Source organism: Schistocerca gregaria, chromosome 6 (assembly GCF_023897955.1).
Source record: "Schistocerca gregaria isolate iqSchGreg1 chromosome 6, iqSchGreg1.2, whole genome shotgun sequence".
Classification (NCBI taxonomy): Eukaryota; Metazoa; Arthropoda; class Insecta; order Orthoptera; family Acrididae; genus Schistocerca; species Schistocerca gregaria.
Window position 1 is genome coordinate 142191952 of NC_064925.1, and position 21405 is coordinate 142213356.

At 44.5% G+C, this 21405-nt stretch overlaps 1 protein-coding gene across 1 annotated transcript; it reads right to left on the reverse strand.

Moving 5' to 3' along the window:
• Positions 1 to 11825: 11825 nt before the first annotated feature.
• Positions 11826 to 20190, reverse strand: LOC126278667 (cuticle protein 63-like). The gene is made up of 2 exons (XM_049978905.1): positions 20144 to 20190; positions 11826 to 12113 (listed from the first exon to the last, which is right to left on the reverse strand). Exons 1-2 carry the CDS (start codon positions 20153 to 20155, stop codon positions 11898 to 11900), a joined length of 228 nt encoding a protein of 75 aa, XP_049834862.1. The 5' UTR covers positions 20156 to 20190; the 3' UTR covers positions 11826 to 11897.
• Between the last annotated feature and the right edge of the window lie 1215 nt (positions 20191 to 21405).

The window sequence follows — 21405 nt, forward strand, 5'->3', positions numbered from 1 at the left end:
CCACCAACTGAGGATGTTGAGCAGTTGGCGCTATGAAATACTGTGGGATTCACATATTTGGATCCGGCGGCAAACCCAAGAAGTGTATCTGCAGCCTCCTCATTCTTTGCCAGTGCATCTAATGTTCAACATTCTTCTGTAGCACAACACGACAAACGCTTCGCTTCTCTTCTCTTCCGTGTTTCTTATCACGATTCACTGTAATACAGTGCTGTGCTTCCATCACACCTTCACCGAAATGTCTTTCTCAAATTAAGGCCTGTATTTCATTCTGATGGACTTCCTTTGACCATTGACGCCCTCATAGTCGGCTTTTACGTTCTCCTCCCTTTATCAGTCATGCCTTATTTTACTTCCATAGTCGGAGAAATCGCATCTCTACCTGTGTGATTCTTCAAGAAAGTATAAACCATTTCTAAGCGACACTCAATTAGTCTTTCTCCCCCCCCCCCCCATTCCTACTACTACCCCCGTACTCCTTCCTTTACAGCCGCATTCCATTACCCCATGTTGTATTGTATCATCCGTCTAATATCCTCATATACATTTTCTGCCTCTTCATATTCTGCTTGCGACGACGGAGTGTATACATAAACTACTGTTGCCGATGTTAGTTTGCAGTCTAATCTGTTGAGAGTAATCTTATTACTGAACTGTTCACAGTAAAACACTTTCTGCCCTACATTTCTAATCATAAAGAATTCTACTCCTGTTATACCATTTTATGCTGCTGTTGATATTACCGCATACTCATCTGACTAGAAATCCTTGTATTCTTTCCATTTCGCTTCACTCGCCCTCACTATAGCAAGACTGTGCATTTTTTTTAGTTTTTCGCTCTTACCTATCAAATTTAAACATTTTATGTTTCACCTTCCGTCTTATAAAGTGTTTCCCTTTCAGTTCAAAAATAGCTCTGAGCACTATGGGACTCTCAACTGCTGTGGTCATCAGTTCCCTAGAACTTAGAACTACTTAAACCTAACTAACCTAAGAACATCACACACATCCATGCCCGAGGTAGGATTCGAACCTGCGACCGTAGCAGTCGCACGGTTCCAGACTGCGCGCCTAGAACCGCGAGACCAACGCGGCCGGCTCTCCCTTTCAGTGGTTTGCTGGATATGTATGAACGTAAGTAAAATGTTAATGTCTTGTTAGGTTGATACAGCGATGGAATGAAAAATAATTCAGATAAATATAACCGTTGAAGGTGGGACAAACATTGGAAACGGGATCTTTCATAGGTCTCCTACATCAAAATAATAATAACAAAAAAAAAAAAAAAAATACAGGGTTAGCTTGAGATCGTCCCACATATGTTTCCCAGTTTTGTTAATATTTAGCCGTGCTGGATTAGCCGAGCGGTCTAAGGTGCTGCAGTCATGCACTGTGTGGCTGATCCCGGCGGAGGTTCGAGTCCTCCCTCGGGCATGGGTGTGTGTGTCTGTCCTTAAGATAATTTAGGTTACTTAGTGTGTAAGCTTAGGGACTGATGACCTTAGTAGTTAAGTCCCATAAGATTTCACACACATTTGAACATTTTGTTATTGTTTAGCTCTGTTTATTTACGCAGCATGCTCCACCTTAATATTTGTAATACGATGTATTTTGTGGCCAGTAACTTACATGCTCTTCTGGTTGTAACACTAGACTTATGCACGAGCACATGGACGATTTGATAACAGACAAGCCATCTGAATCCTGTCATTATCCGGCAAAGAAAAATTCCGGCACTACTTAAAACGGTTCCTCTAATAATTACAGCAAAGATGTAGAATGTTATCAACTTTTTTTCACTTAAATACCTTAAGAGTTTGCACCAAAAAAGTCGGATGCATTACTTTTCAGCACGCCCTCGTATAAACCATAGCAGTGTTTGTTATTTTTCGGTTGAATAAAGGACTGCATTCCAGTGTTTCGCTCTCCAAGAGATCACTAATCTTATGGCCGCTGTAGGAGGTACACTATGTGATCAAAAGTATCCGGACACCTCCCTGAGAATGACTTACAAGTTCGTGGCGCCCTCCATCGGTAACTCTGGAATTCAGTATGGTGTTGGCCCACCCTTAGCCTTAATGACAGTATCCACTCTCGCAGGCATACGTTCAGTCAGGTGCTTGAAGATTTCTTGGGGAATGGCAGCCCATTCTTCACGGAGTGCTGCACTAAGGAGAGGTATCGATGTCAGTCGGTGAGACCTGGCACGAAGTCGGCGTTTCAAAGCATCCCAAAGGTGCTCTATAGGATTCAGGTCAGGATTCGGTACAGGCCAGTCCATTACAGGGATATTATTGTCGTGTAACCACTCCGCCACAGGCCGTGCATTATGAACAGGTACTCGATCGTGTTGAAAGATGCAATCGCCATCCTCGAATTCCTCTTCAAAAGTGGGAAGCAAGGAGGTGCTTAAAACATCAGTGTAGGCCTGTGTTGTGGTAGTGTCACTCAAAACAACAAGGGGTGCATGCCCCCTCCATGAAAAACAGACCACACCATAACACTACCGCCTCCGAATTTTACTGTTGGCACTACACACACTGGCAGATTACGTTCACCGGACATTCGCCGTACCCAACAAAACGTTTCTCCACTGTTCAACCGTCCAATGTTTACACTCGTTACACCAAGCGAGGCGTTGTGTGGTATCTACCGGCGTGATGTGTGGCGTATATGGCAGCCGCTCGACCATGAAATCCAAGTTTTCTTACATCCCACCTAAGTGTCATAGTACTTGCTGTGAATCCTGATGCAGTTTGGAATTCCTGTGTGATGGAATGGATAGATGTCTGTCTGTTACACATTACGACCCTCTTCAACTGTCGGCGGCCTTTGTCAGACAATAGACGAGGTCGGCCTTTCCGATTTTGGGCTGTACGCGTCCCTTCACGTTTCCACTTCACTATCACATCGGAAACAGTGGACCTAGGGATGTTTAGGAGTGTGTAAATCTCGCGTACAGAAGTATGAAACAAGTGACACCCAGTCATCGACCACGTTGGAAGTACGTGAGTTCCGAGGAACATCCCATTCTGCTCTCTCGAGGTATCTAAAGACTACTGAGGTCGCTGACTTGGAGTACGTGGTAGTAGGTAGCAGCACAATGCACCTAATATGAAAAACGCATGTTTTTGAGGGAGTTCGGATACTTTTGATCATATAGTGTAGCTATATGAGCTCAGACGGCAGTGCATGCTCTGCACCAAACTCTCATGCTAGACGTACGATTAGTAAGGTGCTCTTGTGGTAGGCTATTCCATTCCTCCATCGGCGCTGTTGACAACTGATAGATGGTCGTTTTTGGATGTGAACATGGTGCAAACACGTCTCCTCAGCGCAACACATGCGTACTCTACGAATTTTAAACCGGGAACGGATACCCGTACTCAGTGGTACTGTAATTCATTGCTCTACTTTAGCAAAATGGAAAAGTTCGGTCCAGCTTGAGACAAGGAGATGTAAGATGTTACTCTCATACATCAGGTCTCTGTTGAGTGCTCTAAGGTAATTTTTAAGTAAGTTATTTAGAACAAAGAAATATACAATCTACCGTCCACACATCAACATCACTGTGTATCAACACGTCTGGTTGTAATGCAAGATTGATGGATGATTTATTAATGGACATGCTGTAAGAAACTAGTTATCAATAAATAAATAAGACATCCTACACAACTTATGACGGTTCCTCTAGCAGTTATCGTAATCGCATAAGTTACAGACTTGATTCAACCTCAGCATGCTCGACATACAGGTTCTGCATATTTATTTTTCATGTTTACGTATTTATTTCACGACGTACTCACACATTTTATTCAACAAGAGATCACTTTGTTGATACAGTTACTGTAGAATGTTTCAGTTTGCTGACCGAGCTACAACTTCACCACTGCCTGCACCGCTTTATCACTATGAAACTGAAGGTGTCCTTCAAGTTTTGGAATCAAATGTAAACCGGATGTGGCCAAGTCGGGACTGTGTGGAGGAACTAATGACAGTGAACACTGTTAAAGCCGGTAAACTGGAGACAATCATCATGGAAACTGAAGTACCTCATAATTCCGACAACCGGCAAAATCTTATGATCATAAAGTAACTTTATAACAACAGAAACGTGGCTGAAATTTATTGGAGAACTGCTGAAATGAATTAGACAACGTAATGTTTCTTCTTGACTTAAACTTAACTTTAAAAAAAATCTTCTGAAAAGAAACTTATAAATTTCGATATGCAGCACGGCGATATTAGTCCCTTTGGTATACAGAGCTAAGTTCTGTTCAGCAAACAGTGAAATAAGTCCGAAATAGAGTTTCTACTTTCTCAGCGAAATACAGAACAGTCAGGTTGAAATGGTTCAAATGGCTCAAATGGCGCTGAGCGCTTTGGGACTTAACATCGGAGGTCACCAGTTCCCTAGACTTAAAACTACTTAAACCTAACTAACCAAAGGACATCACACACAGGGTGCCTGAGGCAGAATTCGAACCTGCGATGGCAGCGGTCGCGCAACTCCAGGCTGAAGCGCCTAGAACCGCTCGACCACAGCGGCCGGCCATGGAACAGTCCGGGAGCTGCTCAGAGTGCCGTGGCGGTTCCACACGATGAGACGGTTACAGGCGATGTCAAGTCCCGAATGATGTCAGTGCTGATCATCGATCTTAGTCTGCGATATTTCCGCCTACGAGGGCCACTGCGCCGAAATAAATAGGCCGCAGCGTAGCTTTCGACTGGGCGGCCATGCAGCTTCGCTCGAGGAAGACAGTTCCGCATCCGTGTACCTTCTAGGATGCGCTCGCCAATGAATATCTTGCACGGCCCTGAACTGCAGCCATCTGATGGCTTTGTTGCTGGCTGTTCCTCCCAGTGGCCGCAATGTGGCACAGCCGCGCCGAGTGCGCTGGCTGAAGCGTTCGTCGGCGCGGCGTAGCTGTAGCTTTACGGCAAACACAGAGCGTCAGACTGTCGCAGAGGTCCCAGCACCCCGGTTTGGCGTTGCATTGTCATACTGATGGAGGGGGTGCTCCAGGTGTTAATGAAATCTTCGAATTCTAAAACTCGATTACAGCACGCTGTTTCTCGCCCACCGCCATAGTTAAGTTACATTACTGGCCATTAAAGTTGCTACATCAAAAAGAAATGCAAATGATAACAGGGTATTCATTGGACAAATATATTATACTATAACTAACTTGTGATTACATTTTCACGCAATATGGGTGCATAGATCCTGAGAAATCAGTACCCACTACAACTACCTCTGACGGAAATAACGGCCTTCATACGCCTGGGCATTGAGTCAAACAGAGCTTGGATGGCGTGTACAGGTACAGCTGCCAATGCAGCTTCAACACGATGCCACAGTTCATCAATAGTAGTGACTGGCGTATTCTGACGAACCAGTTGCTCAGCCACCATTAACCAGACGTTTTCAGTTGATGAGAGATATGGAGAATGTGCTGGCCAGGGCAGCAGTTGAACATTTTCTGTATCCAGAAAGGCCCGTACAGGACCTGCATCACGCGGCCGTGCATTATCGTGCTGAATTATAGGGTTTCGAAGCGATCGAATGAAGGGTCGAGCCACGGGTCGTAACACATCTGAAATGTAACGTGAATTGCTCAAAGTGCCGTGAATGCGAACAAGATGTGACTGAGAGGTGTAACCAATGACACCATAACGCAGGGTGATACGCCAGTATGGCAATGACGAATACACGCTTCCAATATGCGTTCACCGCGATGTCGTCAAACACGGATGATGCTGTAAACAGAACCCGGATTCGTCTGAAAAAATGACGTTTTGCCATTCGTGCACCCAGATTCGTCGTTAAGTACACTATAGCAGGCGCTCCTGTCTGTGATGCAGCGTCAGGGTAACCGCAGCCATGGTCTCCGAGTCGATAGTCCGTGCTGCTGCAAACGTCGTCGAACTGTTCGTGCAGATTGTTGTTGTTTTGCAAACGTCCCCATCTGTTGACTGAGGGATCGAGACGTGGCTGCACAATCCGTTACAGCCATGCGGATGAGACGCCTGTCGTCTCGACTGCTAGTGATACGAGGCCGTCGGGATCCAGCACGGCGTTCCGTATTACCCTCCTGACCCCTCTGCTGACAGTCATTGGATGTCGACCAACGCGAGCAGCAATGTCGCGATACGATCAACCGCAGTCGCGATAGGCTACAATCCTACTTTTATCAAAGTCGGAAACGTGATGGTACGCATTTCTCCTCCTTACACGAGGCATCACAACATTTCACCAGGCAACGCCGGTCAACTGCTGTTTGTGTATGAGAAATCGGTTGGAAACTTTGCTCATGTCAGCACGTTTTATGTGTCGCCATCGGCCCGAACCTTGTGTGAATGCTCTGAAAAGCTAAACATATGCATATCGCAGCACCTGCTTCCTAACGGTAAAATTTCGAGTCTGTAGCACGACATCTTCGTGGTGTAGCAATTTTAATGGCCATACCGCCGTGTTACACATACTGAGTCCCCTAACGACTGAAGGCCACAACTGTCGTCAGCAAACCTAGAAGTCTACTGTGGAATAGGCATGACATGTAATATCTCAATAGATATTAAGAAAAGAATAAAATATTGGGACGCATTACTTTTCGGCACGTCCCCCTACAACAACAGGCATATACACTGATCAACCAGAACACTATAACCACTACCTGAATGTCCACCTTCGGCATGGATAACTGCAATGACATATCGTGGCATGGAAGCAGTGAAGCCTTGGTAAGTCGATGATGCTGCTGGACATCTGCGTACACATCTCGCAAATTTCCAGTAAATTCCGGGCAGGGGATCTATGAGCTTCAATCAGATCACAGACATGTTCGATGGGGTGCAGATCTGGCGAGTTGGCAGGCCAGAACATCAGTTGGAACTAGACACATTCCTCGCATTGTGACATGGGACATTGTCTTTGTGAAAAATGCCACTGTCATCGGAAAACATAGTCATGAAGTGGTTTTCGTAGTCTGCAGTCAGTGTACGATACTCCTCGGCCATAATGGTGTCTTGCATGAGCTCCACTGGACCCGTCGTTGCCCACATGATCGATCTCCAGAGGATTATGTTACCGCCGCTAGCTCGTCCTGGTCCTGCAGTGGAGGTGACGAAGACCTGTTCCCTTGGAAGATCTAGAAGCTATCAGGACTCATCAGACCACGTAACGCTCGGCAACTGCGCCAACGTCAAGTGCCAATAGTCGCGTACCCAGTTAAGTCGTGGTTGCCAATGTCGTGGTGTTCACATTCACATCGACAGCGCCTCGTGATGACTGGGTGTTGTTTGATCTCCTTAGTTAGGTTTAAGTAGTTCTAAGTTCTAGGGGACTGATGACCATAGATGTTAAGTCCCATAGCGCTAAGAGCCATTTGAACCATTTCTTCGACAGCGGAGGCCCATCGTTAGGAGTGCTCGGTGCACTTTTTCCAGAGTTAAGGACTAACGTTAGTTCCACAACAATTTTGCGCCTCTCTTGTTTTACAAATCTGCCCTGCCTACGACTTCCCACATCTCTAATAACGGGTGACTACCCAACCCATGACGTCTGTACTTGGTTTTACCTTGGTTTCGCCACATGTTGAAGACACGCACAACAGCAGCTCTCGAGGCCAGCCCGGTTGGCCGTGCGGTCTACCGCACGGCTTTCCGGGCGGGAAGTAGCGCCTGGTCCCCAGCACGAAGCCGCCCGGCGGATTTGTGTCGAGCTCCGGTAAACCGTCCAGTATGTGTATGGTTTTTAGGCGGTTTTCCATCTGCCTCGGCGAATGCGGGCTGGTTCCCCTTATTCCGCCTCAGTTACACTATGTCGGCGATTTCTGCGCAAACAAGTTCTCCACGTACGCGTACACCACCATTACTCTACCACGCAAACGTAGGGGCTACACTCGTCAGGTGTGAGGTGTTCGCTGGGGAGTCCACCGGGGGCCGAACCGCACAGTAACCCTGGGTTCTGTGTGGGACGGCGGATGGATGAAGTGGACTGCGGTAGTCGTCGTGGGGTTGTGGACCACTGCGGCTGCGGCGGGGACGGAGCCTCTCCGTCGTTTCTAGGTCCCCGGTTAATATACAACATACAACATACAGCTCCTCTCGAACACACGACAAGTCGTACAGTTTCCGAGATGCTCATGCCGAGCCTCCTGGCCGTCACAATCTACTCTCGGTCAAACTCAGATAGATTGTGAGCCTTCCCCATTCTACATGTGAACAGCAAGCTCACTGATACGACATGTACCTTGCATGTATGTGTGACTAGGAGTCATTCCTCGCCTAGACGCGTTTATAGAGATAGTACGTCAGTGGTCATAATGTTATGGCTGATCAGTGTATTATGTAGGCTGAACAACGTCCTGAAGCTGCGTTTCATCTGAAGAAAAAACCCCATCATCAGTTTTTCTTTGCGAGTTGCACAAATTGCATCAAGAACAGTGGATCGCTGTTACAGACCTTCCACAGTTCGGTCGGAGGGAATGATTGGGCAAGTATTGAGAGGAAGAAATGAAGACTGTGGTTTAATCTCCAGTCAGCGGGAAGGCCATTAGAGATGGAGAATAAGCTCGGGTTTTAGAAACAAGAGAAGGAAAGCCCTTTTCAAAAGCATATTCTCGGTACTTTCGTTCAAGTGCTTAGGGAAACCATGGAATATCTGATTCTGGTTGGTAGCACGGAGGATGAAATCACCGTCCTCCCAAAGGCGAGTCCAGTGACTTGTCACAGGGCCACTTCACTGGGCGGTTGTGGAGAAGATGAACGTGAAACGAAAAGAAAAGAGGAAAAACTGAAGCTTCTGAAAGCAGTGAAAAAAATATAACGTGGTTTGTTCTCGACTGGTCGTTACGTTATCTATATCATTTATAACATATGCAGGCTATCAGGGAACAAGACCAGCATGCGAGGTTGGCGCTCTGCCGATGTCCCCTAAGGCAGAGCGCTGAAGGTCCGCAGTTCCAAACGCAGATGCAACTATCCTCTGTGATTGTCCAAGCAATGCATCAGGTTCCCACGCAGATGCAACTATCCTGTGTGATTGTCCAAGCAATGCATCAGGTTCCCCTTAGTAGTATTGTATGGCGATATTAGGGGAGTAATTATCATGTGGTACCCAATAATCTGGTCATATTTTTGGATAAATTGATCGGGGCAAAAAGACAATCGATGTTAGCTATGCACGATGAACCGCCTTTCCACTTTCAATCTCTTGTACGACAGTAATATGAACTTTTAAAGAACTCATAATGATGCAAGAAGTCCAGCACCCTGAACTCCACGCTCACTTGAATGTGATTTTTCAAATTACTGGCAGTGGGGACATTTAGGGGCATTAGGATTTTGCACATCAGTCGAAATGGGCACACGTTACAGGAGCCTGTGGTCCATGAATGTGACCAAGTCGAAGGGTAGTCATATGCATTCACAAGAGTATGCATAATGATGACGTATGTGTAAGAATGAGTGATAACCGCAATGTGTTTCGATAAGACACGATCCTGCCAGCTTTGAGTTCTGACCTACCTATTTCATGTGGTTGTGCTGAAATGCTAATCATCTGCATGTTCTAGCATGTAGTACACTTTATGACCTATAGATATTTGATGCTTGCCTCCTTCATGGTATTGCAGTTTAATGGTGAATGGTGTGGAGTGGTAGTGTGTTAAATTTGACTACACTTGTACCTGACTATTTTTTGATAATTTTTATTTACTGGTGTCTCATAGTTTAGCTGTATTTCGTGTAATTTGTGTGTCATGGTGTAAAATGAAACTCAGTTCCAAAAATTGGGCAAATTTTCGTCTTCAAACCAATACGGAAAACTGACACCAATGAACAAAAAGGTGTATGGTACAAACTGCTTTGTCTATACATTAGTAACTGCATCTAAAAGGAGGTTGAAATTGTGGACTACGACAAGTACCTCAAAAAAAAAAAAAAAAAAAAAACACATATCTGACCACAAAGCATTCCTTCGTCCCTCCTGAAAACCGTACGATAAATGTTATGAATATGATTTTTCCATTGTTTTTCTATCGGTTTCTATTCAGAGCTCCAATACAGAAGATCTTCACGGTTTCACTAAAGTTTCAATAGACAACTCGAATATAAATATAACAAATGAGTTATAGCTGCTTGTTTCTTTAAGATAATCTACTCCATGTGTGCTTCTCTCCGAAATAGAATGATATTGCGAGATATTGATCATACACACAGTACCCGTGTCCCAGTTTCATTAGGAGCGCCAGAGTGATTTCAATTTTAAACCGATTTCAGCTGTGTTTTGATGCAGGAAACACTATTTTGAATAAATACAGTGATGTTGTGAACATACATGGCTCTTACTTTTCATAGCCATAGTACTAACGGAACTGGGACACACCGTGTAATCATTAATGGTTTTCATGTTGAGAGACGTGTATGTTTCTATTGTCTATTGTCAAACCACAATTTATGAAAGATGTTTATATTTTATTAATATGATTAAGTATGAACAATTAGTATTTGTAATGTTGGAAAGAATTGTGGTAGCAGGGAATGTCTGCACCGAAGTATTGTTGGCAAGAGAGACCACACATTGATATAATTTCAAAAAGGGCGAGAGAGACCGCGTATGATACATTTTGTAATGGTAGCAGGAGAGACCGCACTTTAGCGTTCGTAGGACGTCAGTAGTAAGCGAGAGATAAAGCGAGTTGGTAGCAGGTCTGAAGCGAGAGGCGCTACGGTCGCAGGTTCGAATCCTGCCTCGGGTGTGGATGTGTGTGATTTCCTCAGGTTAAGGTTTCATTAGTCCTAAGTTCTAGGGGACTGATGACCTTCGATGTTGTCCCGTAGTGCTCAGAGCCATTTTTTGAAGCGAGAGGTTGAGAGGAGCAGTTTTTCTGCCAGCCACCAGCTATAATTTATAAGAGATTATAAACGGATGTACAAAGACATCAGCTAACTATTATCATAAGAGGAACTAATATTATTGAATTATTTTCTTTGCGAAACTCAAGACTGCTGAAGGTATGTTTGGGCAATGCTAATTGTAAAAAATAAGTCCCATTTGAACGTTCGTGAAATCATTTCATGAACAGCAGTCAACATTTGAAGAAACGTTTTCAGAATATAATTAATTTTTGCCAGCAATGTTGCATTACTGATTATAATCTATCACGTAAAACTTTGCAAAAATTTTAATGTTGTCAAGAAAAAGTGTAACGATGATTTACGTACTTCAGTCAAACTAAATAAAGAATAACGTCAGTATTGCTATAAAGAATAACGTCAGCTTTGGTAATACATACAGTCACTTGTTATGACAGCCCACCAGCAGCTAATAGGTTATAGTAAACCATAGTAAGTATATTCATGTCACAGTTCGATGTAGCAGTCAGATGGCGATCCAGTAAAAGTAAGGCATAGTTTTGGGTTATTGCAGATAACGACTGAGGGCCCCGACGACGACACATTCTATCTTTCGTCGAAATAATCAGAAAATCACTTTTAATAAGGAGCAATTAAACTTGTATGCGAAGATTGAGAAAGAGAATAAATTTGAAAGGGCAGATTTCATTTGTTATTATTAAGCAAGAGATAGAAGTCCTAAGAAAAGGTTTCATTGGTTATTGCAGAAGAGAAAGCTGCGTAACAAAAAAAAAAAAAAAAAAAAAAAAAAAAAAAAAAAAAGATATAGAGGACACGGGAAGGTTTCAATGTTGATGACACTCTCTTTCTCTGCAGAATCCATAGGTGATGTAAAATCATGATACTAAGATGTAGTTAGGTACCCTGGTGTTTTAAGACAGGAAATCAAGAAGAAACTCAATATGTTAAACCACAAAAAGGAGTTTTAATGAGGCAACAAAGATACACAGCACAAGGAGGTTAGAGAGGAAGGCGCTTCAACCATGCACCAGCCTTCCGTGGACACCGCCAAGGTAGCCATATCCGTAGCCGACGGCGGGGGCGGCGACAACTGCGGGGGCAGCGACCACAGCGGGGGCTGCGACGGCGGGGGCGGCCAGAAGTCCGGCCCCCAGGCCCAGGTATCCCCGCTTCTCGCGCTGCAGCTCCTGCTGGCAGGACGCCACCGCCACACACGCCACCAGCACGACCACCTGCAAAGGGCGACACGACGCGGCTGTCACTCGCTGACACCACCAACAACATACTCAATATTTGCAGCATCAGCAGTTCCACGAAAAGATATAAAATTTCCAAGGTAGCATCACGCTCTATTCGCGTTAAGGAGATTGGGTCCCATCTGTTAACGTCTCATGATAAAGAGCACTCGTAAGTGCCAGGAGCCTCATGGCACAGTTTGAACAGCGACTCCAAGATCATGAAGGAATAACATACATTAGGTTTCACCAACTGAGACATGGTGGCGTATACAAACAGTGATCCAATACTGTCAAATGTTTTTTATTCCAGTCTTTGATCACAATATGAATTCTTTAGACGATGACCGGTTTCAGTCCGTAATGACCACCCTCAGATCTTTTTTACACTAGGTCCTAATGTGATAAGGCCATAATGGCATTGTCAAAACATATAAATATAATCAGCATAGCATCGTCATACACACTCCTGGAAATTGAAATAAGGACACCGTGAATTCATTGTCCCAGGAAGGGGAACATTTATTGACACATTCCTGGGGTCAGATACATCACATGATCACACTGACAGAACCACAGGCACATAGACACAGGCAACAGAGCATGCACAATGTCGGCACTAGTACAGTGTATATCCACCTTTCGCAGCAATGCAGGCTGCTATTCTCTCATGGAGACGATCGTAGAGATGCTGGATGTAGTCCTGTGGAACGGCTTGCCATGCCATTTCCACCTGGCGCCTCAGTTGGACCAGCGTTCGTGCTGGACGTTCAGACCGCGTGAGACGACGCTTCATCCAGTCCCAAACATGCTCAATGGGGGACAGATCCGGAGATCTTGCTGGCCAGGGTAGTTGACTTACACCTTCTAGAGCACGTTGGGTGGCACGGGATACATGCGGACGTGCATTGTCCTGTTGGAACAGCAAATTCCCTTGCCGGTCTAGGAATGGTAGAACGATTGGTTCGATAACGGTTTGGATGTACCTTGCACTATTCAGTGTCCCCTCGACGATCACCAGAGGTATACGGCCAGTGTAGGAGATCTCTCCCCACACCATGATGCTGGGTGTTGGCCGTGTGTGCCTCGGTCGTATGCAGTCCTGATTGTGGCGCTCACCTGCACGGCGCCAAACACGCATACGACCATCATTGGCACCAAGGGAGAAGCGACTCTCATCGCTGAAGACGACACGTCTCCATTCGTCCCTCCATTCACGCCTGTCGCGACACCACTGGAGGCGGGCTGCATGATGTTGGGGCGTAAGCGGAAGACGGCCTAACGGTGTGCGGGACCGTAGCCCAGCTTCATGGAGACGGTTGCGAATGGTCCTCGCCGATACCCCAGGAGCAACAGTGTCCCTAATTTGCTGGGAAGTGGTGGTGCGGTCCCCTACGGTACTGCGTAGGATCCTACGGTCTTGGCGTGCATCCGTGCGTCGCTGCGGTCCGGTCCCAGGTCGACGGGCACGTGCACCTTCCACTGGTGACAACATCGATGTACTGTGGAGACCTCACGCACCACGTGTTCAGCAATTCGGCGGTACGTCCACCCGGCCTCCCTCATGCCCACTATACGCCCTCGCTCAAAGTCCGTCAACTGCACATACGGTTCACATCCACGCTGTCGCGGCATGCTACCAGTGTTAAAGACTGCGATGGAGCTCCGTATGCCACGGCAAACTGGCTGACACTGACGGCGGCGGTGCGCAAATGCTGCGCAGCTACCGCCATTCGACGGCCAACGCCGCGGCTCCTGGTGTGTCCGCTGTGCCGTGCGTGTGATCATTGCTTGTACAGCCCTCTCGCAGTGTCCGGAGCAAGTATGGTGGGTCTGACACACCGGTGTCAATGTGTTCTTTTTTCCATTTCCAGGAGTGTAGATCTGAAATAAGGTGTGCAATAGACCACATCGTCCACACACTTATTACTGCAATAATGACGATGAGGCCTTTTCGAAACCTTATTTTAGATCTATATGACGATGCTATGCTGATTATATTTATATGTTTTGACGATGAAATTATGGCCTTATCACTTTAGGACATGGTGTGAAAAACGATCTAAGGATGGTCATTACGAACTGAAACCGGTCATCATATAAAGAATTCATATTGTGATCAAAGATTGGAATAAAAAACATTTGACACACATTAGGGTTTACTTGCTGTTGCTGCACATAGAGAATTAGAAATAGCTGCACGAAACTGAATTATCAGAATTTGATAGAAGGGATGGGAAAAGGAAACATGCCTCTACGAGGCGACTTAAAAAAAGTCTGTGGAGTATAGTAGCTTGTCGGTATTGCAGGTGCCTCCAAGATTCTTGCGCGGGCGGCCGTAGTGGCCGAGCGGTTCGAGGCGCTACAGTCTGGAGCCGCGCGACCGCTATGGTCACAGGTTCGAATCCTGCCTCGGGCATGGATATGTGTGATGTCCTTAGATTGGTTAGGGTCAAGTAGTTCTAAGTTCTAGGGGACTGATGACCTCAGAAGTTGCCCCTTGTGCTCAGAGCCATTTGAACCACTCTTGCGCGCCCCACGAGCCCAGCTTTGAACACCGGTGCCGCTGAAGAATCTCCAGGACTGACAGGACGGCGTTGTAAGCAGTGGCCATCTGGAGACCAGGTCTCTGCTTCTACTTGTAGTTCCGTGCTTCTTGTGAGAGTTTCGTGTTGCTAGTTGGTGCTGACCAGTACTCCAAGTTGTCGACAGCTCTGAGGCAAACATTCAGTGTATATAGAAGCATGGCAAGCTGAGGCTTCTGCTTATAGAGGCTGTAAAAAGTGTAAATAGTGTAGCAGCATTTCAGAACAAGTTCAGTACGATAATTTTATTTAAACTGAGTTTGTGTCAAGTATACCTTCTCTTGCCTGTCTACACTACTACGGCGACAGGTCCTTTGGTCACCTTCCACCCATTACTCATTAACAAAGAGGGGATAACGGTTGCTGACGCGCAATACAACAGAAAGTTTCAGAAGTAGTGCCACGCTAAAACCACTGAGGAACAAGAGGGGCTCACTGTCAGAGGAAAGTCCTTGTTCTTTGTTTCCAGCCGACACAGCTCTCCTGTACTGCCATCAAAGTGTGCGAGTCACATGGCGTGGTAACTGGAAACGTACTCTAGAGTCGAGGTTTGTGGGACAGTAACATTCTTGTTGGCAACACATCTAAATTCTACACAGATTTCATATACATCACTCTCATACGACGCAAGCCACCTGACAGTGTGTGGCGGAGGGTACCTTGAGTACTTCTATCGGTTCTCCCTTGTATTCCAGTCTCATATTGTGAGCTCTAATCTCTCACATTTTATCCTCATGGTCTCTTCGCGAGATATACGTAGAAGGGAGCAATATACTGCTTGACTCCTCGGTGAACGTATGATCTCGAGCCTTCAACAAAAGCCTGTAACGAGCTACTGCGCGTCTCTCTTGCAGAGTCTTCCACTGGAGTTTATCTGTCATCTCCAGAATGCTTTCGCAATTACTAAATGATCGTGTAACGAAGTGCTCTGCTCTCATTTGGATCTTCTCTATCTCTTCTATCAACCCTGACTGGTACGGATCCCACACTGGTGAGCAGTATTCAAACAGTGGGCGATCAAATGTACTGTAACCTACTTCCTTCGTTTTCGGACTGCATTTACTTAGGATTCTTCCTATGAATCTCAGTCTGGCATCAGCTCTACCGACGATTAATTTTATATGGTCATTCCATTTTAAATCACTCCTAATGCCTACTCCCAGATAATTTAAGGAATTAATTGCTTCCAGTTGCTGACCTGCTATATTGTAGCTAAATGATAAAAGATCTTTCTTCCTATGTATTCGCAGCACACTACACTTGTCTACATTGAAATTCAATTGCCATTCCCTCAACCATGCGTCAGTTCGTTACAGATCCTCCTGCATTTCAGTACAATTTTCCATTGTTACAACGTCTCTATATGTTACAGCATCATCCGCAAAAAGCCTTAGTGAACTTCCGATGTTATCCACAAGGTCATTTATATATACTGTGAATAGCAACGGTCCTACAACACTTTCCTGCGGCACACCTGAAATCACTCTTACTTGCAGTGAAATTATACCGAAATGTGGACCAGAAGTAATATCGCGGCAAGTCATAGTGACACAGTGGTAACAGTTTGACCAAGACTCCACAGACGTCGTTGATGCTGATCGGGAAAACAGGCCATCGACATCAAGCACAGTTCACAATGTACAGGAAACAGAGGGACTGATTCGCAAAAGTCGCAAATTTTTCAACGGAAATAACCTCCATAAAGCGGATGACCACTGAGGGTTTCTGTCGTCCAGGAATTGAAGTACTGGTAGTATATTCCGAACGTTGTTCACAGACTTGGTGACTACAATGAAGTATAATGTCATTTGTCTCTGCAACTCTCAAGTGTAGCACAGTTTTAAATAAAAGTTACTTGATTTTCTGAAACAAGGGAGGGGGAGGAAAGAAAAGGGGGTAGGTGGCAAACCATGACTGCCTGCGGAAACGGACATTGCAGTATTGTAGTGGCGAAAGTTGGAACATTTTGCCTGACTAGGACTCAGAAGTTCCGCCACCCTAAGAACGTTTCATTAGCTGTCTCAGCTGCCGGGACACGCCTCCCATCCGACCCAAATTTTCGTCTTAGCGCTCGCTCCACTGCCATCCATTACACCTCCACTCGCAAATTCTTGATGCCCGTCGGGGTTCGAACGGTACTTGTACACCCCCACCAAAACATATGTCGTAGAGAAGTCGAGCTCCATTATATTAATGTAAATGAGTGCTACCTGTTCTGTCGGAAGTGTTCGACTGAACAGACAACACGCAGTTACGTTAATAAAAATTACATGGGCTTCCAGAAGCCCCTCGTATTCAGTTGAGACAATTTATGGAAACATAGAAACCTAATTATAGATGAAAATTAATTTGAAATCCTCTATTCATGACAGTGCATATGGTTATGCCTGAAAAGGAAAACAATGAATAGGTGCCAATCAGGCCTCTGGTAGAGACACCTGCAAGCAAAAGAACTCACTAGTCATTTGTATTGCAGAGTTCTTCTGCAAACTATTGTTTCCTGTCACTAGCTACTGACGCATATATGTCCAGTATTAGTCCTTTCTGTAAACGGATATGAGATGGCATCTGGCTGCTTGAGTAGGTAAGTAGTGAAATAACATTCAAGTCGTGAAACTGGATCGACCACACTTGCATGGACATAACTTGAAATTTTGCTATGAGTTTCATGCTCCCATTGATTCATTTAGGTCTTGTATGTAAGATAATTTAAAATATTTTATGGATCCTCCAACATTTTCTTTGGTTCTAGGGGACTTCCATATGTGTCAACAGTGTCGAGTTCTGGTAATGTCTCGGTCATCACAGAGTTACAAGGACGATAGACCATCGATTAAGAAAAAAAGCAACAGAGGCAACGGAAAGTAGCGAAACAAAGGACTGTGTGATCGTTCCGGGTATTTTAGCCACAGGTACAATGAGGAACTGCACATCGTTCATATTTACTGCCCTAGTCTGTCTAAGTGAAGGGCGTCAGTTAGCAACATTTTCACTGCACATTGTGAGAAAGGAATCTTAAAGGGACTCACAGACATTATGTTGCAAGCATCTAAATTTTAAATACGTAATAGACACGGGGCCGCAGTCCATTCCCATAAAACAATTTCCGAAGTGCTTATATTCTGTAGTGCATTTAAAGCAGATACATCTTTCTGTTATATAGTACACTTGTATATTTTTAATTGCACTGATAAATTTGTGTATTGTAATCCGAATAAGAGATGAATTGCCGGCCGCGGAGGCCGAGCGGTTCTAGGCGCATCAGTTCGAAACCGCGTGACTGCTACAGTCGCAGGTTCGAATCCTGCCTGGGGTATGGATGTGTGTGATGGCCTTAGATTAGTTAGGTTTGAGTAGTTCTAAGTTCTAGTGGACTGATGATCTCAGATGTTAAGTCCCATAGTGCGCAGAGCCATTTGAACCATTTTTAAGAGATGAATTCTAATTAGGGCTTTCGAATGCGTTCTTGTATAGGGACATTAGCAGTGAAATCCTGTAATTTACGGGAAACATAGCTATCCAATCTTGAATTTGTTCAGTATTTCGCTATTCAATCGTAAATTCTTCTCTATTACTGTTACTGTGCACGATGAAAATTGACTCTAGTGGTTTCAAATACGTAGTTGCTACTCGTTCGTAAATTTTATATGCAATTTAGTCCTTTCTTTCGTTGCCCAAGTGAACACAGGAGCCACTGTTTAATTAAGAGTCTCGGTAATGTTCGGATTCATGAAACTGGTGGAAGCATATTCTATTTTTGGCAGTTTCATAAGAATATTCTTCAGCACTTCAACGTTCAGGTTTTGTTTAGCCTTATATCGTGAGGCGAAACGCTAAACGCTTTTCAATTATTTTTTGTTGGAACTTAGAGAGCATCAGATCTCACAACAGTGTAGCTTTTACTTAGATAACCAAGCCATACGCACATTCACATACAAACCATACATCTGAATAGGAGTTATCAAGTGATGTAACACGGAGTCGATTATAAACTCCAACTTCATATCGTGTCACACATGCAGAAGCTGCACAACGACTCTAACGAACTTGTCATGAACTGAGAGACAAAAAGTAATTCTTCTAGGGAATCTACTGAAACCCCTTGCACTGGATATGAATGTCTGGGAACAAAATAAAGTCTAATTTATGTAGCAGCGGAATTATTTCCAACGTTACGTTCTGCTGAGTATTTGCCATGCTGCTGCATTAAAGTCAGCGAAGACCTGATGGTGGATCAGATGAAACAGAGAAGATTGTAAATTACATTTATTTTTGCAGTAAAGCAACTTCTCATTAATTTTAAATACTTTACTCAGCCTAGTCTGATGACTAACAATAACAGATAATGTACCTTACACATTTATCGAAAGTACTGAAATATATCTAACATCATTATTAGCTTATAACAAAAAATGACTGTGGTAGGTACAGACGTCTGGTCAGGATTGTGTGTACTTTCTTCATATTGTATGTAGATAACAACGAAATAATAATTAAGCTACAAGGCCTAGAAATGGTAGAGCCAGTAGACACTGCGTCAGCCATGGTACAGCTTTCTCGTAAATAATGGAAACATTGCTTATCCAACGTAATTAATTCACATTATTTTGCTGGGAGAGAACTAGAATTTTGTGAATGTCCACGAAATATGTTTTCTTTTCTGTTGGTGGGTTATCTTCTGTGCTGGATTAAACAGACATACAGAGAATACACAAAAAAAATGGTAGGCGGTTCATCCGGGTTTTGTTTACACAGCGTTGAAATCTCCTTGAAAGCTTCTCAAGATGGAAGGTATAAGAATTAGTAATGCTTGGCAGTTACATTTCCTGTAACTATTTTTATGACCCAACTTATACAGTAAGTTGAAGGACGTGTTAGTTACTGCGCTACACATATCGCATAGTGACCACGAGAGTGTAATTAGAACAATTCAGGCTTGCGCAGACATGTTCAAATGTAGAAATACGTGTGAATTCCGAAGGCACCAAACTACTGAGGTCATCGGTCCCCAGACTTACACACTACTTAAACTAACTTATACTAAGAACAACACGGACACCCATGAATAAGGGAGGACTCGAGCCGCTTCCGGGAGGGGCCGCGCAACCCTTGACATGGCGCCTCAAACCGCGCGGCCACTCAGCGCGGTGTGCAGACGTGTAGTGACGGTATCTACTGCTAAATATCCGCTAGGTAATTGTATCATAAAGAGAAACATCGCACATCTGGTTGCGGACTCCAGATGTAGATGAGAAAGGCAGGGACTCTCAAACAAGATCCTTCCGCGACAGTAAGGTCATCGCAACAACTCAGTCAACATAATTGTCGGCACCCCTTGTCGTACATTACTGAAATTCTCAAGTCATTTGGATCTATTGACGATAAACATTTAGATCGGTGTGCTGATTATGTTTGAATCTCCAGGAGAACACAACCACTTACCAAGAACTTCATGTTGCTGTGCGGATAAGGTTGTTGCTGTGGGAGCAGACTGTACCTGCAGACCGCAGGTGGCTGTCTTTTATGTCGTAGTGGAACGTGGTCGGCGGTCACTGCCACAGTAGGCGGCCTTCCGCTGCGGTACTGTCCACTCCTAGAACTGGTCTACTTCTAGGTCGCCTGTGTCAGCCAGTGGCAGTCGGAGGCGTGGTTCTTTCGCTCAGGAGAAAGGTTTGTTACTGTCCTAAAGTTTGTAGCCGTTGTAGCCTTGTCACCGAAGACAGGTTTAAACCAAATTGCAAAAGAAGAGATTTATTTCCACTAATAAAGCGAACATGGGTTTTCAAGGCAAATAATGTCAGACTATATCACTTATAGATAAAATTACTCCACCAAAAGAGAAATAAATTACGTAATTAGTAATAACCATGTTAAATGAAAGATATTTCATGCAGTGACATAACAATAACTTGTAAGGGAATATATACATTTTAATAAGTTTTACAGAGCAAATGTTTCTACAACTTGCCGAGAACATATACGTAGCCTTCTTAAAACTACGGTGTAAAGCTTTTTACAATAACATTTTCTTGTAAAATGACCAATCACGCTAAGCTATTAATTTTTTATTATGTTGTCCAGCAATACAACTTCGACGTAACGTTCACCTTCTCACAAAACTTCTAAAGTTTCTATAATTTCTAGTGCATGTGTGGCCTTTAAAGCTGACATCAGCTGGCATAAGTAACAAGAAATGGTTCAAATGGCTCTGAGCACTATGGGACTTAACAGCTGAGGTCATCAGTCCCCTAGAACTTGGAACTACTTAAACCTAACTAACCTGAGGACATCACACACATCCATGCCCAAGGCAGGATTCGAACCTGCGACCGCAGCCGGGTGTAAGTAACATTCTGTTCACAACAATCAAAATCTTTTATCAATTTGGCGTAATTATATTACAAAAAATATCACACGCACAGTGTTAAAAAGAAGAGTCGAATGTTTTGAGCGTCCGTTATTCACGGTGACGTAAGGAAAACGTGTGCAGCAAATGTGGTACCGGAAAGACATACTTCCGGGAAGTGAGCCTTTTCATATGAGCGAGTGAAAGATATTTGGTTGTGGATAGGAACAGTCATTGCATCGATGCCGACAGTGTCAGCTGTGTACTTCTATGTATTACTATAGAGCAGTATCCGCAGTGGACGAGCGATTCTAGGCGCTTCAGTACGGAACCGCGCGTCAGCTACGGTCGCAGGTTC